Genomic DNA, 17,737 nt, shown 5'->3' with positions numbered 1-17,737 from the left:
AAAATATGAAAAAATATTGGCGAAGGTTTCAGGAAAATATGTTGAAGATTAATTTGGGATTCTAAATTTTGGATTTGTGACGTCATAAACGGGCAGCTGCCCAAAATGAAATATAAAATGCATGACTCGATATGCAGGAGTGGGAAAACACTGTATGCTGTGGAGAAATTTCCCTTGTAATCCACCTATCCAAGGCAAATTAAAAAAATCAGTAATGGCAATAGTCAAATATGACTTACCACCAATCAAATCAACTGAAGAAGTTTTTCTTGTACGAAAGTACGATATTGCCCAACATGCATGCCTCCATGCTAGGAAGCCTAAACTAAGTCTAAGCTTTATTTACCCACTGCTATAGTCAAGTTGGATTTTGAGTGAATAGACACTTGTAGGGCCGTACACCTGCAGGCGCACGACCCGTGCCATATACATACATGTATTTACATACTATACTATACTGGTAATTTGTGCTAGTTCCCAAGTCAGATACAGGAGTGTCATTTTTACTATTTTGTATTAGCCAAATATCCAGACCAAGGCCCACTTTTCCCACTTTTAGTCCGGAAAACAGGGGGGCTATAATCTAAAATCATTTCACGACCATGTATATTTATAACACACAAGTCTACACTGTATGAGGTGTTTTAAAACATGTTTTTTGTAAAAAAAAAAACGGGTGTTTTCAAACGCGTTTTAAAACACCCCATTTAAACGTGCCAACCCTGGCTCTCCGACCATCGCCTCTGCGCAAGCGCACCTGGCGCCACCGGGCTAGCTGCATGCACGTATGCCCGTTCCGTTGGGATGCATACGCACTGACACGCAGGTGACCCGTTCTAAGAACCCCCGTTTTCACAAACATTTGTATTGTCATTGTAGTTCCGAAGCCCGTTCCGCGATCCGAGGACCCTGCTTTTAACAATAAGCCCACTCCAACCAAGACGAGTCCCCCGTCTTTTGTCTCAACCGCAGCTCATACCTAACGTACATCACTACTTTTTTGGTATCCCCCCGGGGCCTGGGCTGTGGTGTACTGAAGTGACTGTGACAGGATTGTGTGACTGAGTACCGTCTGTTGTTGTGTAAAGTGACTGTGTGTGATTGCAAATGGGTCTCGTACTTTAGCTTTAGGCAACTATAATTCTTAACCAGCATGACTAGTCTACTGTCCGAACTGATGGCAGGAATAATACAAACCTTCCATCCATTTCCTGCATCTCTGTAGTACGGAAAATTCTCACAAATCCATTGATAAATCTCACTAAGAGTCATTTTCTTCTTCGGGGAACTATTGATCGCGAACGTGATTAGGTTCGCGTAGCTGTACGGGGGCTTCCCGTCCTTCACCGGCTGCTGTTCGTCCCATGTCGCTGTCGTATCCAGCGGTGAACTTGGTGATTTTCGCATCGGAATCGTCCCTTTTGAAGGGTCTAATGAATTGTTTGATCCAGGTCCATTCTTATTATTTGGAGAATTACCATTCAAAGCTGTTGGTATATTCAGCTGACCCAGCCATTCCATGGAAGTTAGGCTGTTTCCTAAATTTGCGTCCGCCATCTTGCTTGTTTAGTCAATCGCCTAACCTCGACCGCATTACATTCGGCGGATAAATATTCCACGTTAGTTTAGGTACTGTTTTTCGAAGTAAAAAGAAGAAAATGTCTGAATTTGAAACACGATGTTGAAGATTGGTCGGAATAACTTCCTCTCACAGAATGTAACCTGATTTTGGTGTTCTCTTATACCCGGACTTAGGCCCTAATTTCAGTTGCGGAAGTACGTCAGTCATACAGCACCACTTCACAACTTTTCCAGCACAGGACCCCCTGCGAAGACTGCCATGGCAGCGGCTTCCTTCTTACGTCATCGTACAGGTCGCGCGAACGGAGATTAAAATTTCGGACTGGTCAAAACATCGGCTTTTATCAAAAATAATAAAGCAAACGCTTAACGCATTGCAATCAATTATATTTAATGAAAATATCATGATTAATGGAAATAATTCCATTGTACATCACTTTGGATTACAATTGTAATATGATTTTCTAGTCGAAGATAAGTCGTTGAAGAAATGAAAGTCGCCCGAACGGCAAACGTTAATCCCCTGGCCCCTGGAAGAACTCGATCGCTTTTGTGTGACCTGTCGTCTTTCATTTCCGGGCGAAACGATCGTAATACTAATGCATAGAGATATATACTAATTTCTCCTCTGTAAGACACCGTTCTTTATCTTTGGTTTCTCAACAAGATTTAGTGCACTCTCGTCAATGATATCCACCCCCTCCGTCTTTCTTGACGACATTTTCAGCCTAGGCAGATAATCATGACGCCGTAATATTCAAGAGCTGTATACAATATAAATTCATTATATATTTTGTACTAATGATCTACTACTTACGCGAATAAAAGTCGAATTCCATTGTAATCATAATAACTGGACCTATGAAATTATGCTGGTTTATAACACCTCTGACGATAATAATTATAAAAGTAATAAAACGTATAGAGCGTCGGGCTCGTCGCAATGCTAATCAATTCATTGTTTTAAACGGGGATGCAAAATCTCAGAAAATCACAGCGTAAGTCAGAAATGCGCCATTCTGACTGGTTGAAATTCCGACTAGATCGGGCCCTCGTTTCCAGAACATTACAGGCCTAAGTTTTAATCCAAGGATGATGATGTTGGATGTCCTAACCTCATTTGAATTTCCGATATGTGTGCCCCCCACCACCATTTGTGCTGTAACATTGAAATGTGTTCTGAAATGATAATATCCTCCCCCCCCCAAAAAAAAAAAAAAGTAGATACACTGTAAATGAATTAAAAGAAAGATAAGGATATCTCAAAAACTATGGAAAAAGTGGGATCTCCTAGCAGTTCAAACAATTCACAATCATGCCCCCACGGTAGGTTGGTTTGAGCATGGAGAGGTGCACATCCTGGGGAGGTGGAACTATAAAGTGGTATGGGGGACACACATCTTGAAAAGGTGGAACTGAGTTTAGAAAATCAGCTGTTGAAAGCAGAAGTGGTACAAATTTTGCGGCCCGGTTTTGCGGCGGCCTGTCAGTTTCGGAACTCTTCTTCCTCTGCGGGAGGGTGCACCCCCCCCCCCCCAGCCACGCCCTTGTCCACAACGAGCATTATTCGATGAATTCAATAAATCATTTGATTATAATTACATGCCCCCTTTTTCCTCAAGGGGTGAGCTAAAAAAAAAGAAAAAGAATATAGAGTATGGTGGAACGTTTCGTCAGACAAAAGAGGTCGCTGTTTAAAAAATACCTCCATGCGTTATTGTGAGTTCTCGGTATACACTGTATGTATTTGGATTTTTCTCCTTTAAGGCCTAGAAACGATGGGAAATCATTTGCAAAGTGATATTGTGCTTAAAGAATTATGATTGAAAAGTAAAATAAAAAATGATGTATAGGCCTACTATTATCATACCAGTCATTGTAATATTTATGCCGTATGAAAATGAGAAGGACCCACCCCCCAAAAAAATATAAATATATATACATGTATAAATTAATATAAAATGCATAAATGCATAAATAAATGAATAAATACATATATATATATATATATATATATATATATATATATATATATATATATATATATATATATATATATATATATATAAATATTGTCGAAAATCGGTCTATCTGACGGTGAATCGGATCTGGCTCGCCCTAACCATTAACCAATCTCTGTGGTCTAGTGGTTAAGGCACCGGCGTTCAAAGCTGGGGGCCCGGGTATTCCCGGCAGAGACATTTTTTCGGCATCACCAATTTTTCCAAAGGGTAGATAGCTCTGGGGAACCTTGATTTAAGCTACGCCTACCATTGTTCTCTTCATCCATTTCTTTACAATATATATATTATTAAATAAATAAATAAACACATGAATGAATTAATGATTGAATGAATAAATAAATAGATAAGTAAATAAATGAATAGATTAACAAATTAATAAATAAGATAAAATAAACAGAATGGTTTCAAAAGTGGGGGCAGCCCATACAAAATACACAAAAACGAAATAACGTTGCCATCCGAATTTCAAAGAAATTGTGATTACATTTGATTATGGACATTCCAATTAATAAAATCTTATGGATCAGGGTTCAGAATACCAGGGTAGGAGTGCTGAAATCGAAATTCAGTCTATTTCGAGCCTCCTTGAATGAAAAAGACAAATTAAATTCCAAATCGCTATGACGTCATCACTGGCTGCGACTTGAAAACGAATTGGACTTTACTCCGATCACAGGGATTGCCGCAAACGGTGGGGGGGGGGGGGGCACTCTCCACATGTCCTGCTACGCTTCTGCGTCCAGAAAAAGCGTCCAAAAGGGTCCCATTTCATGCATTAACTCAGGCGGCGTCGACGTATTCGGCAAAAAGGGTTGCATTTCAGGCATGGGTGTCGATCACGGAGGGGGGGGTGGGGGATATATCCCCCCCCCCCCAATATTTCAAGTGGGCAGGGGGATGGCCTGTATTATCATCCCCCCAATAATTTAGGGTAGAAAAATTATAATAATGATGATGAAAAAATGAAAAGTTTGATCACAATGATTATAGTATGCCATCAATTAGTTTGTTTTCCTCGCAATTTGTGTATATTGTTATTAAAATAAAAACATTCTTTTTCCAGGACTTTAAAACAGATGGGTGGAGGTTCAAGATGAATAAGAATGAAATGTTTATGTATGTTTTTAACACATGACATAAAAGGACCTCGACGAAAAACAACTTTTTTTAATAGGGTGTTCCATCCCACCAGTGGTGAATAAATCAATTAATTCAAAAGGGTGGAAAAATAAACGGGAGTAAAAGTGTGGCAAGATAAACGGGGAAAACCCCATGGACGTAAATCCCAGAGGGGTAGATCTTGAAAAAGTACAAATAACTTTTCTCAGATTTACCCCTCCCCACATCCAAGTGCATGATGTTTGTCCCATTTAATCTACAACCCTTTTGAATATCACTTCATTTTTCTTATGTAAAATAATATAGATTATAGGCTAATCACTTCATTTATTTACCTGGTTATACACACTTTACCGATGTATTTCATGGTAGTATTGTCATACAGTGCGTATCAAAAAAAGTTTACACTTAGAAAAAATCCTGTAAAATTATACAGTGCGTATCAAAAAAAAGTTTACACTTAGAAAAATTCCTGTAAAATCATACATTTGTAATTTCCTGAAAATTTTTCCACATTTTAGCATTGGTACAGATCCATTTAAGCAGTGAGCACCACTTACTTTTGAAAAGTTAGTGGAAAATGAATTGCGCAGAACTTTGAAATAGTTATGCGAATAAAAGTAGACCATAATCATGAAGAAAACATGGAATTTAGCTAGTAAAATTGATTTGAAGATAATTTTAACCTTTTTTAACTTGTTTCCTTTCCCAAAACACTTCAAAGAGTGCATTGCGCCCCACCCCACCCCACACACACAACGAGGCCATCGTGACGATATTTGCTTTACACTGAGCTGTGATTTACATGAAATGGCTTAGGCTTGATTTTCATTTTGTTAATCATTGTCAAGCTTGGAAAAAGTGTAGAGAAACAAGTATCAAATGAAAAATTAAATGTAAAACCACTTTAAGTGATAAAAACAATGAAAAATGCTGGAGATGTCTGATATAAACTTTTTGTTCAGATTCAGTTATGTCCTCAGATCCAGCTGGCACAAAAAGGGTGAAGGTTGTGCTTGCTATAAGTGTTGAAATTTCAATTTGGGTGGCAAAATTGTTACAAAATGCTTGAATGTATCCGTTTTATTTCAGTTGACTAAACTTGCAAGTAGTAGACTTGTTAAGAGGTTGAACGCTGCATTTTTTAGTACAAATGTCCTACTTGGCACAAATGTTCCTTGAGTCAAAAGAAAAAGATTCATCCAAAGAGACACGCTGTATCTATGCAAATAAGCAAGTAATTTGCATAAATTTGCATATTAGGTGATATAGTGAAAACAAGTGTTTAAGAATATATATTTAACCAGAACTGCCCTAAGATTGGAAATAAAGACTAAGGGTAAGACAGGGAAGAAAATTGACGTAAAAAGATTGGGATATCCTTGTTTATTATTACCTAATTTACATAAATTATGCAAATTACAATTTAAAACAGAGTATTTTTTTCATGAATCCTAAACTATTTTATAAATAACAGCAAATAATACACAATGTCACCATTCTACATGAAAGAGAATATATTAGCGAAAACATCGATATGCTTCATGACAGTATTAGTGTCTTAATTTGCTTAGAAAGAGGGCAAATATGTCAAAATGTATGACGTGATATTGCGCTAAAACGAGACCAAAACAACCTCTATGTCACAGTCACACTCACGAATCGGACAATAAAGCGATCAATTGTATATGTCATTCGAGATAACACAATCTCAACACAATAGCTTCCATCGGCTTCTCGTATCGCTTTTTTTGGTGTATCTGCTACACCGTATATGGTATATACGGGCAAAGTGCATTTCGGTATCGGTAAAACACTATTAATTTTGTTTATTTGTTTCTAATATGTTTCTCTTGGAAAATTTACAGGAGACATTGATTTGCAGGTTACTGCTTTAATGAAGCTCTGGCACATGAATCATGTCGAATGTACCCCACCTCAATCCATATTTTAACTTTGTTAAAATATCTTTTGGAGACCCCGAAGTGGCAAAACTGCATCCCCCCCGGCATTCCCGCTACTTTACAAAACCAGTTTGACTTGTATCATCGACTTGGAAAAGACAGATGTATGAGAAATCAGTTAACATGTTTCCTGAAGATATATTTTTTTGTTATTTTTTATTTAAACCTACGTCCACGGGAGCCCTCCTAATTTACCCCATCCCCTCTCTGTATTTCAACACTAAATTGAAAAATTATCGTGTTGTAAAGCCACCGGCAAGGCAAATTGCGTTTTTGGTATAATAAAGCAACTTTTGTATATATATTTCATATTTATCTATATTATTATTATTATTATTATCATTATTATTCTTATTATTATTGTTGTTATTATTATTATTGTTCTGCAGTTTGTAATAATGATCTAGCACAGTAAAGGCTATAACCCAACAGGAGCATGCCTGGGATACCCTTTCTCTTTTGGTTTTATGTATTAAAAAATAGTTTGTCTTTAGAACTCTTAAAAGATTACTTTTGTTTGTATTGATATCTTGGAATAGATTGAGGAGAAGTGCCAAGTGGAACATTTGTAATAAAAAATGCAGCGTTCACCCCTTTTTTGCAGTTAACAAGTCTACTAAAGGGAAATGTATGAGAAATGTTGTTCTGGGTAAGTTTGATTTCGCCCTTCCCCTTGACACAGAGTGAAAACGAGCATTTCTGGGCAAACAGATTTCTGCGAGCTTTACAAAAACGGACAGTGCTCACTCAAGTGTAACATTCTGTAAAAACTTCCACTTTCATTGGATAGATGAGACCCAAACCCAAGATTGTATGTGAAAAAATTACCCACATGTTGTATATTATTTAATTCCCAGGACTTTTTCAAAGTGTAAACTTTTTTTTGATGCGCACTGTACATTTGAAATATCCGGCTGAAGATTTTTCCACATTTTAACATTGGTACAGGTCCATTTAAGCAAATGACGATATAAATATCGAAAATTATTTCCGCTTGAGTGAGCACCACTTACTTTTGAAAAGTTAGTGTAAAATCATTTGCGCAGAACTTTGAAATAGTTATGCGGATAAAAGTAGATCGTAATCAAAAAGAACACGTGGATTTTAGCTAGTAAAATTGATTCGAAGATATCTTTTACCTTTTTAAACTTGTTTCCTTGCCCAAAACACTTCGAAGAGTGCATTGCGTCACATCCACTTCCCCACACACCGAGGCCATCATAATTATATTTGCTTTACACTGAGCTGTGATGTACATGAAATGGCTTAGGCTTGATTTTTATTTTGTTAATCATTGTCAAGCTTGGGAAAAGTGTGGAGAAACAAGTATTGATTTAAAAATGAAATGTAAACCCACTTTAAATGATAAAAACTTAGTGAAAAAATGCTGGAGATGTCTAATATAAACTTTTGTTCAGATTCAGTTTTGTCTTCGAATCAAGCTGGCACAAAAAGGGTAAAGGTTGTGCTTACTAAGTGTTGAAATTTCGATTTGAGTGGCAAAATTGTTACAAAATGCTTGAATGTATCCGTTTTATTTCAATTGACTAAAAGTGCAAGGGAAATGTATGGGAAATGTTTGACAGGATAAGTTTGATTTAGCCCCTTTCCCCTCGACACAGAGTGAAAACGAGCATTTCTAAGCAAACATATTTCTGCGAGCGTTACAAATATGGATAGTGCTCACTCAAGGGTAACATTCTGTCATAATGTTTACTTTCATTTGATAGATGAGACCCAAACCCAAGATTACATGTGACAAAGATTACCCACATGGTGTATTTTTTTTAATTCCCAGGGCTTTTTCAAAGTGTAAACTTTTTTTTTTTGATACGCACTGTATTTCCGTATACATTCGTAATTCCGAAGGTTCGGATATTCCGAAGGTTCGTTGATCCGGAAGCGAAATAGGGTTCGTTGTTCCGAAGGTTCGTTGATCCGAAAGCGAAATAAGGTTCGTTGTTCCGAAGGTTCGTTTATCTGAAAACGAAATGACGTTCGTTGTTCATTTCGTTTTCGGACAAACGAACCTTCGGAATTACGAACCTCATTTCGTTTTCGGATTAACGAACCTTCGGAATTACGAACCTCATTTCCTTTTCGGATTAATGAACCTTCGGAATTACGCCACAAATGTTCGGATTAACGAACCCTTTTTCGTTTTCGGATTAACGAACATCGAGGTTTAGGCAATTTACGTGTTTCGGAATTACGAACCTTCGTAATAAAAAACCTTCGGAATTACAAAGTGTAACCCTGTATTTTACATTCATGGTATGATCATTCAATATAACGCGACGTACCGGTCTTTGTCATTGTATTTCATTATTTGTCAGTCGAAATAATTTTCCGCGGAAGATAATTATCAAACAATTCACTAGAACCAACATCATGTAATTGAATGAATTCACCGACATCACCTTCAAAATAATGAATCACCCTATGACCATGATGACCTAGAGTATTGATATAAGTTTTCTTTTCTACTTCCTTTTTCCCTATTCCACCTTTTCTCCGAGTCTTCCTCACTTTCATTTTTGCTCCCATGAGAATGGCCCCTAGATAACAATAATGATGATGATGATAATTGTAATTGAATTGAATTTATTTCCGTTAAAAAAATAACAATACATATAGAATGAAATATGTGAATTGCGGGAGGATGGTCCTACTCAGCAGCATCAATCATGGTCCTGCTGGCCTAATAATAGTAATAGTAATAATAATAATGATGTAGATGATGATGATAACAATAAAAGTAATTATTACAGGCCTAACAATAATAATAATATTTAGATATTTATAGAGCAATATAACTAAAATATATACAATCTAAAAATCTACAAACAATCTAACGTTTCCGTGCGCTTCCGAAAGACAAAAATATTATTACCCCGACTTTAGACTGGCAAGCCCTTTATAAACATTTACTGTATACATAATATGATCATTATCTTGTGTCATTGGCCCAGTTCAAGTTTGGGGGATTCGACAAGATGTGGAATTCCCCAATGTATATTTTTGAACACTTCTGTTTAGATTTGCACTCGCTACCCGGGACTCGCTAACACCTTACTATTTATTACGACCACTCAATCGATTGATAGAGTCACTCTCTGATACCGAATTTCAAGACTAGTACTTAATAATTGTTTGCTTGAATATTCATGGATATTATTTCACTGAAAAGGGTTGTCACCTGGAGCCGGTTGCCACTTTATGAGGCGAGTTTCACTTTGTTTCAAAGTTATCACAGCAGCACTGCTGTTTGACGGCGACTTGACGTTCTTGATGAAACGCGACGTGGTGACAGCGCCCTGGCGTTCATCTTGAAACACGACGTCATGACAGCGCCTTGACCTTTTTCTTGAAATACGACGTCGTGACATCGCCTTGACGTTCATCCTGAAACACGACGTCGCGACAGCGCCTTGACGTCTTGAAGTTCGGCGTCAGAGAGAAAGTTTCATCAACATTTTTCTGACTACTCTCCTTGGTTTTGATGAAGCGGTCACTGACAGGCGAGTATCTCGTTAGCATTCTTGAAGTTTCGTTCAAGACATTTAGAGAGGTAGTTTCCCTCTATAATAGTGGCCACATTGGACTAGTGGGTCGAGAGGGGGGGGGGGGGCAGTGGACGAGTAAGAAAATGAAGAAATTAAAAAAAAAATGAATTGAAGGACTTGATGCACACTTTGAGGTCACACTCACTTTGATTCGAAAAAAAGTGTCGAAAGTTTCCGGGGAAAGGGGGTACGGAGGGTCGCAGTGTGCCCCTATCATGCTAATTACGACCATTATCTTTCTCTGTGCTAAAGCAGCATATGGATGTAGGAGGTAAAATGTGATCTTATTGCCATTGATGATTGCTGTGGACACCTGAATGTTATTTTGTCCAGTCTAATTCAGAGTTGGCAAATAAGGCATTTGTGTGGTTGTGGTTGGTGCCGAGAGATTACATAATGTCAGGCATACGTTTCACTGGATTTTTCTTGTAGATTGTAGACAAAAAGTTTCCTATCTAACTACAGTCTTACTGACCAGATACTTTTAGGAAATATGCTTTTCTATTGAAATTACTAATATATAGGGGGAGAAAAAGTAGGGAAAGATGAAAAGAAAGAGCAAAAAGGGGAAAGAGAGAGACAAGAAAAAAAGAGGAAGGGTGCTCTGAATCGCTGTTCAAACTGGGGGGCAAGTTGATGGTCGACTTAGGGGTTCCGAATCGATGTTTTACTTATTCGACCATTGGGGCTCCAATTTGATGTTTGACCGGGGTACCCATGAGGTTGGCGCTCGTATCAAAATGATGCATATTTTTTAACCCATTCTGTTCATAATTACCAAATGTGCGACAGTTCAAATTTTAGGTCAGAATATCAAAAATTTTCAGCTCGCGCTTCACACTCGCCTTAATTACACACTCGCATCATTTGACTTCGTTTTTTTTTTTTCATTATTTCGTTATTACGTTTGAGGCCGCTACCCTAGTCAAGCACTGCTTATGGTAGCGGTCTCCAGCATTTTTTTTTACTCAATAATGTACAACTTATAATATTGCAAACTAAAATCTATATACATTTTTGCCAATGAATTATTATTTGTATTTATTTTTGTAAAAAGAAATGTATCACTATCTTTTTATGTTGTAGATTATGTTTATTAATAATTTCTGTTGGAAAATGCTGAAATAAAATAAATTATTTTGATACCTATCATGTTCATGGTTACAAAAGTGCTCAGAAAGTCAAGTTTAGGGTCGGAAATTTTCAGATCAGGCCTAAAATTAGGTCGGGCTCCCCGGTTTTCAAATTCTTGGATACGCACCTGATGGTATGGAATTTTTATTTATTAACAAACTTCATTCATATGGCATGAATATTTTGTTTTAAAACATACAATGATAACATGAATTAAAACATTCATAACTGTATGTCGTATAAATCAGTAATACATCAATACATAGATTTCCAATTATTATAAAGATATACATCTATATACAAAGAGAAATGACGAATTGAAATTTGACATAAAGAAGGTGTCGGTGTAGCACAATGCAATATACATAAGTTATCTGATTATCGAATACAAATCAGGAAGTAAATAAATGTATAACGTTAGAGATGTGTCTTTGGTAAAGGTGGCTTTGGTGGATTTCAGATAGCCTGAATGAAATTTAAAAAGAAAAATGTACTTAATGTTAAAACTCACCCTTTTTATTTATAATCGCTTTGAAGAACTCACAAAAATTATCAATTATGTTTTCATTATCAAGTTTCATTATAAATATGAATTTGTCTACATCGCTAAGGTTCTTAAACTGTTGATACATTTCAGCTATTTTGTCAAAAAAACACCACCCTTTCGTTGTGTGTACATTACAGCAGGGTGAACTCCACGCTAGTAAAAAAAAAAGAAAGAAACTCGCACTTGAATACAATGCTTGTATTCGACCAGGGGAGTTTCATAAAGCTGTTCGTAAATAAAGAGCGACTTTAAGAACGGCTGGTGATCCTTTCTTATGGTAAGTGAATTTCCCCATTAAATGTTCAATGATGATTACTTAGCAGGTAAGAAAGGTTTACCATTTGTTCTTAAAGCCGAGCTGCTTTATGAAACGGCCCTTGGTGCCGTACGCGCCCGTACGCGCATATGGGAAAAGATCTAGTAGCCTAATTTTCTCGAATCTGGGTTCGTAAAGGGAATAGAATCAATCGTATATATTATATTGTAAATCAAATATATTTGGGGCAAAACATGAACAATACTTACTGGTATACGGTGCACACCCTGAGCCATTGAAACATTTCTTTCAATTTATTTACGTTTTTGTCATTATGTTGATTCACATAAAAGAAATAGCAACAATGCATGTCATTATCATAGACAAGTGAAAAGTAGCTATGTTATTAGTCTCGCAATCGCGCTCTATCATGTTTTTCATTCATCAAACATGTTTTTCTGCACGGTAGACCAAATTGTCATAGCCCAGGGTCAATGATATAACAGGAACTCATTCAAGTAGGACTGTTCGTCTAAAGAATCATAACACTGTTTGCTATTCGATGAATGTGGGAATTCCCACCGACATTGGCTCCAATTCAAAGAGTATAAGACATGTAAAGAGGCTGGGCTAGAGGTGACCCATTTTCGCAATCCAACTGACGATTCTTTAAAAGAAAAACAAAACATTGCATTAAACTAACACACTTTGTTACTAATAATAGTAAATACTGGATGTATATCAGCAACACGTCTCATTGAATTAATGATAAAAACATGACGTAGAAGCTAAATGACGGGACATCATCTCATAAAAGAAATGATGGGAGAGCAAAGGGCGAGCTTATGTATATATGTAAATATTTAAATATATATAAAAAAGATTATATAAGTATAATATATATATATATATATATATATACTTCACAAAGAACCTTTTGAGGCTTATCTCACTAAATATTAAACATTAAACCACCACATTGAGTTCAAACGACCTTCTTCGGATCGTGCACAGCAAAAACTGTGGTGTTAACCGGTGTACATAGAGGACCACACCAGTTATTTTACACCGGTGTTACATTGGTGGTGTTAGTTTAACACCTATATGTGTTATTACAAAACCTTTGGTTGTTACATTTACACTCTTTGGTGTTATGTTCAATCTCTAGGGTGTAATTTTAATATCTCAGGTTGTGGTCCTCTATTAACGCCAATTGGTGCAGGGACCTGGGAACGATTTTTTTCAGTGGGGCTGCTGAAATCTCTCCTCAAAGGTGGGGGGGGGGTGACACAATTAAGCTCTCCATAATTACACACACACACATATTTGTCACGTGGGAAGTGACTTTTTAATTATTTATCTACTGCTGCTTGACACCAAATAAGGAATACGTAAAAACTGTGGATTACAGTTATGAAAGATGTAATCAATATTTCTTTTGGTTTCTTTGACAATGATTGTTCAAGAAAATACACATAGATGTGGATTATGGATAACAAAATATAACTTAAATAAGGGTAATCGTTGATGTGAGCCCCCATCATCCTATATCTGGTCTGACATGCCCCACTCGGCCCTGGTGGTCGGTCCAGTTCCTGGCCTCCGCAGCTTGCGATGTCTCTTCCACTCGGCCTCGGCCTCTGCAGACTGTGTTACCCCTCGACGAGTAGCCCCCAGATAAGAGAGATGTGGCTTCAACGAATCAGTGGACGAGTTCGAGCCCCCAATGATGACATGAGTTTTGACCAATCATGTCGGTGGAGAACCGGCGGCAGCTGGGGTCGTTATCTCGTCACCGACGTATAGTCCCGCCTACACGAACATCTGTAGTCTATTCTAGCTTAGGTGGTTCTCCCTCAGAATTACTGAATTAACCTCCTAATATACCCTACCGTTACTAGGTCTGACTGTAAAATTTCTATAAAGTAATTCAAAGGATTTCAATAACAGATGAGTGCATAAAGCAACACATTATTATTAATAAAAGACACTTCCTGTGTATCTATACATCTACACTCATCAATGCTAAATCACTTTTGGTTATTTACAACACCTGTATGAAAATGCTTCGCCTAATAAGAAATATTTCTAACACCTGTATAAAATATGACATAAACCTGGTACACCTGTACTCTTAAGAAGGGGGGGGGGGAGGGGTTATCAAGCATTTCCAATGCTTGCTTTTAAAGTACATGTATTTATAACTCATGTACCTGCTTGTCTATAAGCCTTCCCTAACCTGGATGAAGTAAAAAAAAAATGTTTAACACATGTTATAAACTTTAACTGAAACATTCTATAACTTAATTTCTTTCCTGACAATGACAGTCACTTTGCTTTCTTCTTATAAAAGAATATAGATATATAATTAGATAATTCGTGTGCGAAGCGCGAGCCGTTTTTTTTTTTGGGGGGGGGTGGGGTAATTTCATGTATTTTGTCCTGAAAATTGAACATTTTGAGCAATGTTTGTGGTCCTGAACAAGATGCGTATGTAACAAAAAATAACTGCGAACGTGATCAGCACGAGCAGATATTTTTTAAATACTATCTGGCCTGATCGAAAACGACGTGTTATAAGTAATGTTTGCAGTTACCCATTAAGACGATACATATATCAACAATGAAATAATGCGCGAAGCGCGAGATGAAAAATTTGACATTCCGACCTAAATACTGGACATAAAGCACTTTTTGTAATCATGAACAGGATAGGTATATAAATATGCAATTGATGCGAGTGTGAAGCGCGAGCGGGAACAAAATTCGGACTTCAGACCTAAAAACGGGACATCTTAAGCACTTTTCTTATAATAAAAAGGATATACAATTCATGCGAGCGCGAAGCGCGAGCGGAAATAAAAATTAGATTTTAGACCTAAAAACGAGACATTCTAAGCACTTTTCTAATATAAAGAGGATATGCAATTGATGCGAGCGGGAAGCAAGGGATAGGTATATAATTATTCAATTGATGCAAGCGCGAAGCACGAGCGGAAACAAAATTGAGATTTCCGACAAAAAAAACGAAACATTCGATTCTAATCATGAAGAGGATAGGTATATAGATACAAATATTGATGCGAGCGCAAAGTGCGAGCGGAAACAAAATTGGGATTTGAGACCTAAAAACGGGACATCTTAAGCACTTTTCTTATAATAAAAGGATATACAACTGATGCGAGCGCGGAGCAGAAATAAAAATAATATTTCAGACCTAAAAACGAGTCATTCTAAGCACTTTTCTAATCATAAAGAGGATATACGATTGATGCGAGCGCGAAGCGGGGGAAAGGTATATAATTATTCAATTGATTCGAGCACGAAGCACGAGCGGAAACAAATTGAGATTTCAGAAAAAACGAGACATTCTAAGCACTTTTCTAATCATGAAGAGGATAGGTATATAACTATACAATTATCGATGCGAGCGCAAAGCGCCAGCGGAAACAATTTCAGACCTATTGATATTTTGTAAATGAAAATGAAAAAATGAAAATGAAAATCCATAATTTATTGTTCGAAATAGACATGAAATGAAATACTCCGAAAATTTGCTTTGCCCAATTGATTGTGGGCCCGGCAGCCACCGTGCAGCGCCAGATCGACGAGGCTCTATCCCTTTTTAATTGTTGAACGCCAAACAGGGTAGCAGCAACTCCCATCTTTTAACGTCTTTTGGTCTGACGCGGCCGGGGTTTGAACCCCCGACCTCCCGGTTGTGAGACGGACGCTCTACCAACTGAGCCAACACACCGGTGATGGGTAATTGGATATATTCTGACATTAAAAATGTGAGCGCGAAGTGCGAGCAGAAATGTTATGATATTCTGATCTTAAACTCTGGACCGAATGTTAAATGGTTTGAACAGATAAAGAAATATCAGACGAACAAAAGAATAAAGATTTGTTCAAAATCCAACAAGGAATATCGAAGTTATTGCATTTTAAAGATTAGCATTACTCCGGTGAAACAGTTTTAAGCATGTCTTCATTAATATTCAATGAGCAAACTGATGATGTCATATCGCCACTGGTTCTTTTGTATTTTATTATCTAGAATTACGTTTAGACAATATTTTTCCTCAAGAACCAAAAACAGTTGAATTGACAACTGATTTAGTCCATTAGATATTCTTTGCTGCATCTTATTTCATTATAAGGGAGACATATCATCCACACTGGTATGAAAAAAAATAAAGCAAGTTTGATTCCAAGTAATAACACAAGAAACAGGATATTGGGAATGTGACATCTTCAACCAACATGGGCGGAAATCCCAGAGGGGATAGGGGGGACGTGTATCCATCCGTAATTCATTCCACAGGATCCGCAGACATACGCAGAACGGGAATCTTAGAAATTTGCTGCTGATGAAATCCGCATTATTTTGAACCTTCTTCATATTTTTATTTTCACTTTTAGTAGGGCACATTTGGAACTCTTCCTTAATTAGAACCTATAGGCCTACTGTGCAGAATGTCACCGCCCAATAGGGGCATATTTGCATCAAGAAAGGTATAAGTTAAAATTTATAGATGCTCCCATTTTAAAATCTGCTCTGCAAAGTTAAGGTGCAAAGTTAAACTTAAAGGTCCAAAGCCCGGGGGAGGGGGAGGCACTCGACCAAAAAAGTGGTGGGGGTGTGCCGCGGGCGAGACAAAAAACGGGGGCTTTGGAGCGGGCTTATCGTAAGATGGAGAGTCCTCGGAACGGGCTTCGGAACGACAAATGTTTGTGAAAACGGGGGTCCTTGGAACGGATCGCCAGCGTGTGAGCGCGTATGCATCCCTACGGAACGGTCATGCGTGCATGATGCAGCTAGCGCGGCCTCCGCCGGAGAGCTCTGCGGCCGCTTTTCACCAAAATTGCAGCTCATTCAACGCGATCGGAGCGGCGTAACGAAAAATATGCGAAGCTTTGGAGCGGATTTCTCTCTTCTTTTTTCTCAACAAGGCAAAAATGCTATGCCTTGGAACGGAAATTTGAGTGTAAAAATGGGGGTCCCCTCCGCGGCACATCAGTGGCGTAGACAGGTCCTTAGACCTGGGGGGATGATCCCTAGCTGGGTCATACTTTATATATATATATATATATATATATATATATATATATATATATATATATATATATATATATATATATATATATATATATAATTAATATATAAATATAAAGAATAAAGGAGATAACGTACTCGATAAAAACAAAATATCATGGGCCAAAGCAGACGAGTTGAAGATAACAAAATAACACGTTCTGCCTCATGGATTATCTCGTGTGTCTTTTAATCACTTTGCTTTCAGCAATAAACAGGGCATCCAGTAATAGACAAACTTCCTTGCACATTTTTCATGGCAGTAATCTTTTGTTTGATTAATGACAATGAGTAAAGATGATCATAAGAGAAATGTCATTTGTCGGATGTCTAGTTATCATCTTGGTCATGACAGTCCTGCTAGACATGATCTGGAATAATTCCTTATTTTGCTAGTATAGTAGTATACTCTTTTAAAAGTAGCGATATTGTTAATGATCAAACGAAT

General features: G+C 37.4%; 1 protein-coding gene across 1 annotated transcript in view; it reads right to left on the bottom strand.

Moving 5' to 3' along the window:
- Positions 1 to 2,290, bottom strand: part of LOC121427434 (forkhead box protein J2-like) — a 59,480-nt gene extending 57,190 nt beyond the window's left edge. Inside the window, exon 1 of the mRNA XM_041623825.1 lies at positions 1,198 to 2,290. Coding sequence (XP_041479759.1) covers positions 1,198 to 1,557 — 360 coding nt within the window. The 5' untranslated portion in view covers positions 1,558 to 2,290. The remainder of the gene's footprint in view (positions 1 to 1,197) is intronic.
- Positions 2,291 to 17,737: the final 15,447 nt, after the last annotated feature.

Source organism: Lytechinus variegatus, chromosome 14, assembly GCF_018143015.1.
Source record: "Lytechinus variegatus isolate NC3 chromosome 14, Lvar_3.0, whole genome shotgun sequence".
Taxonomy (NCBI): Eukaryota; Metazoa; Echinodermata; class Echinoidea; order Temnopleuroida; family Toxopneustidae; genus Lytechinus; species Lytechinus variegatus.
The sequence above is the reverse complement of the archived record's forward strand: the minus strand, read 5'-3'. Positions and strand labels throughout refer to the sequence as shown.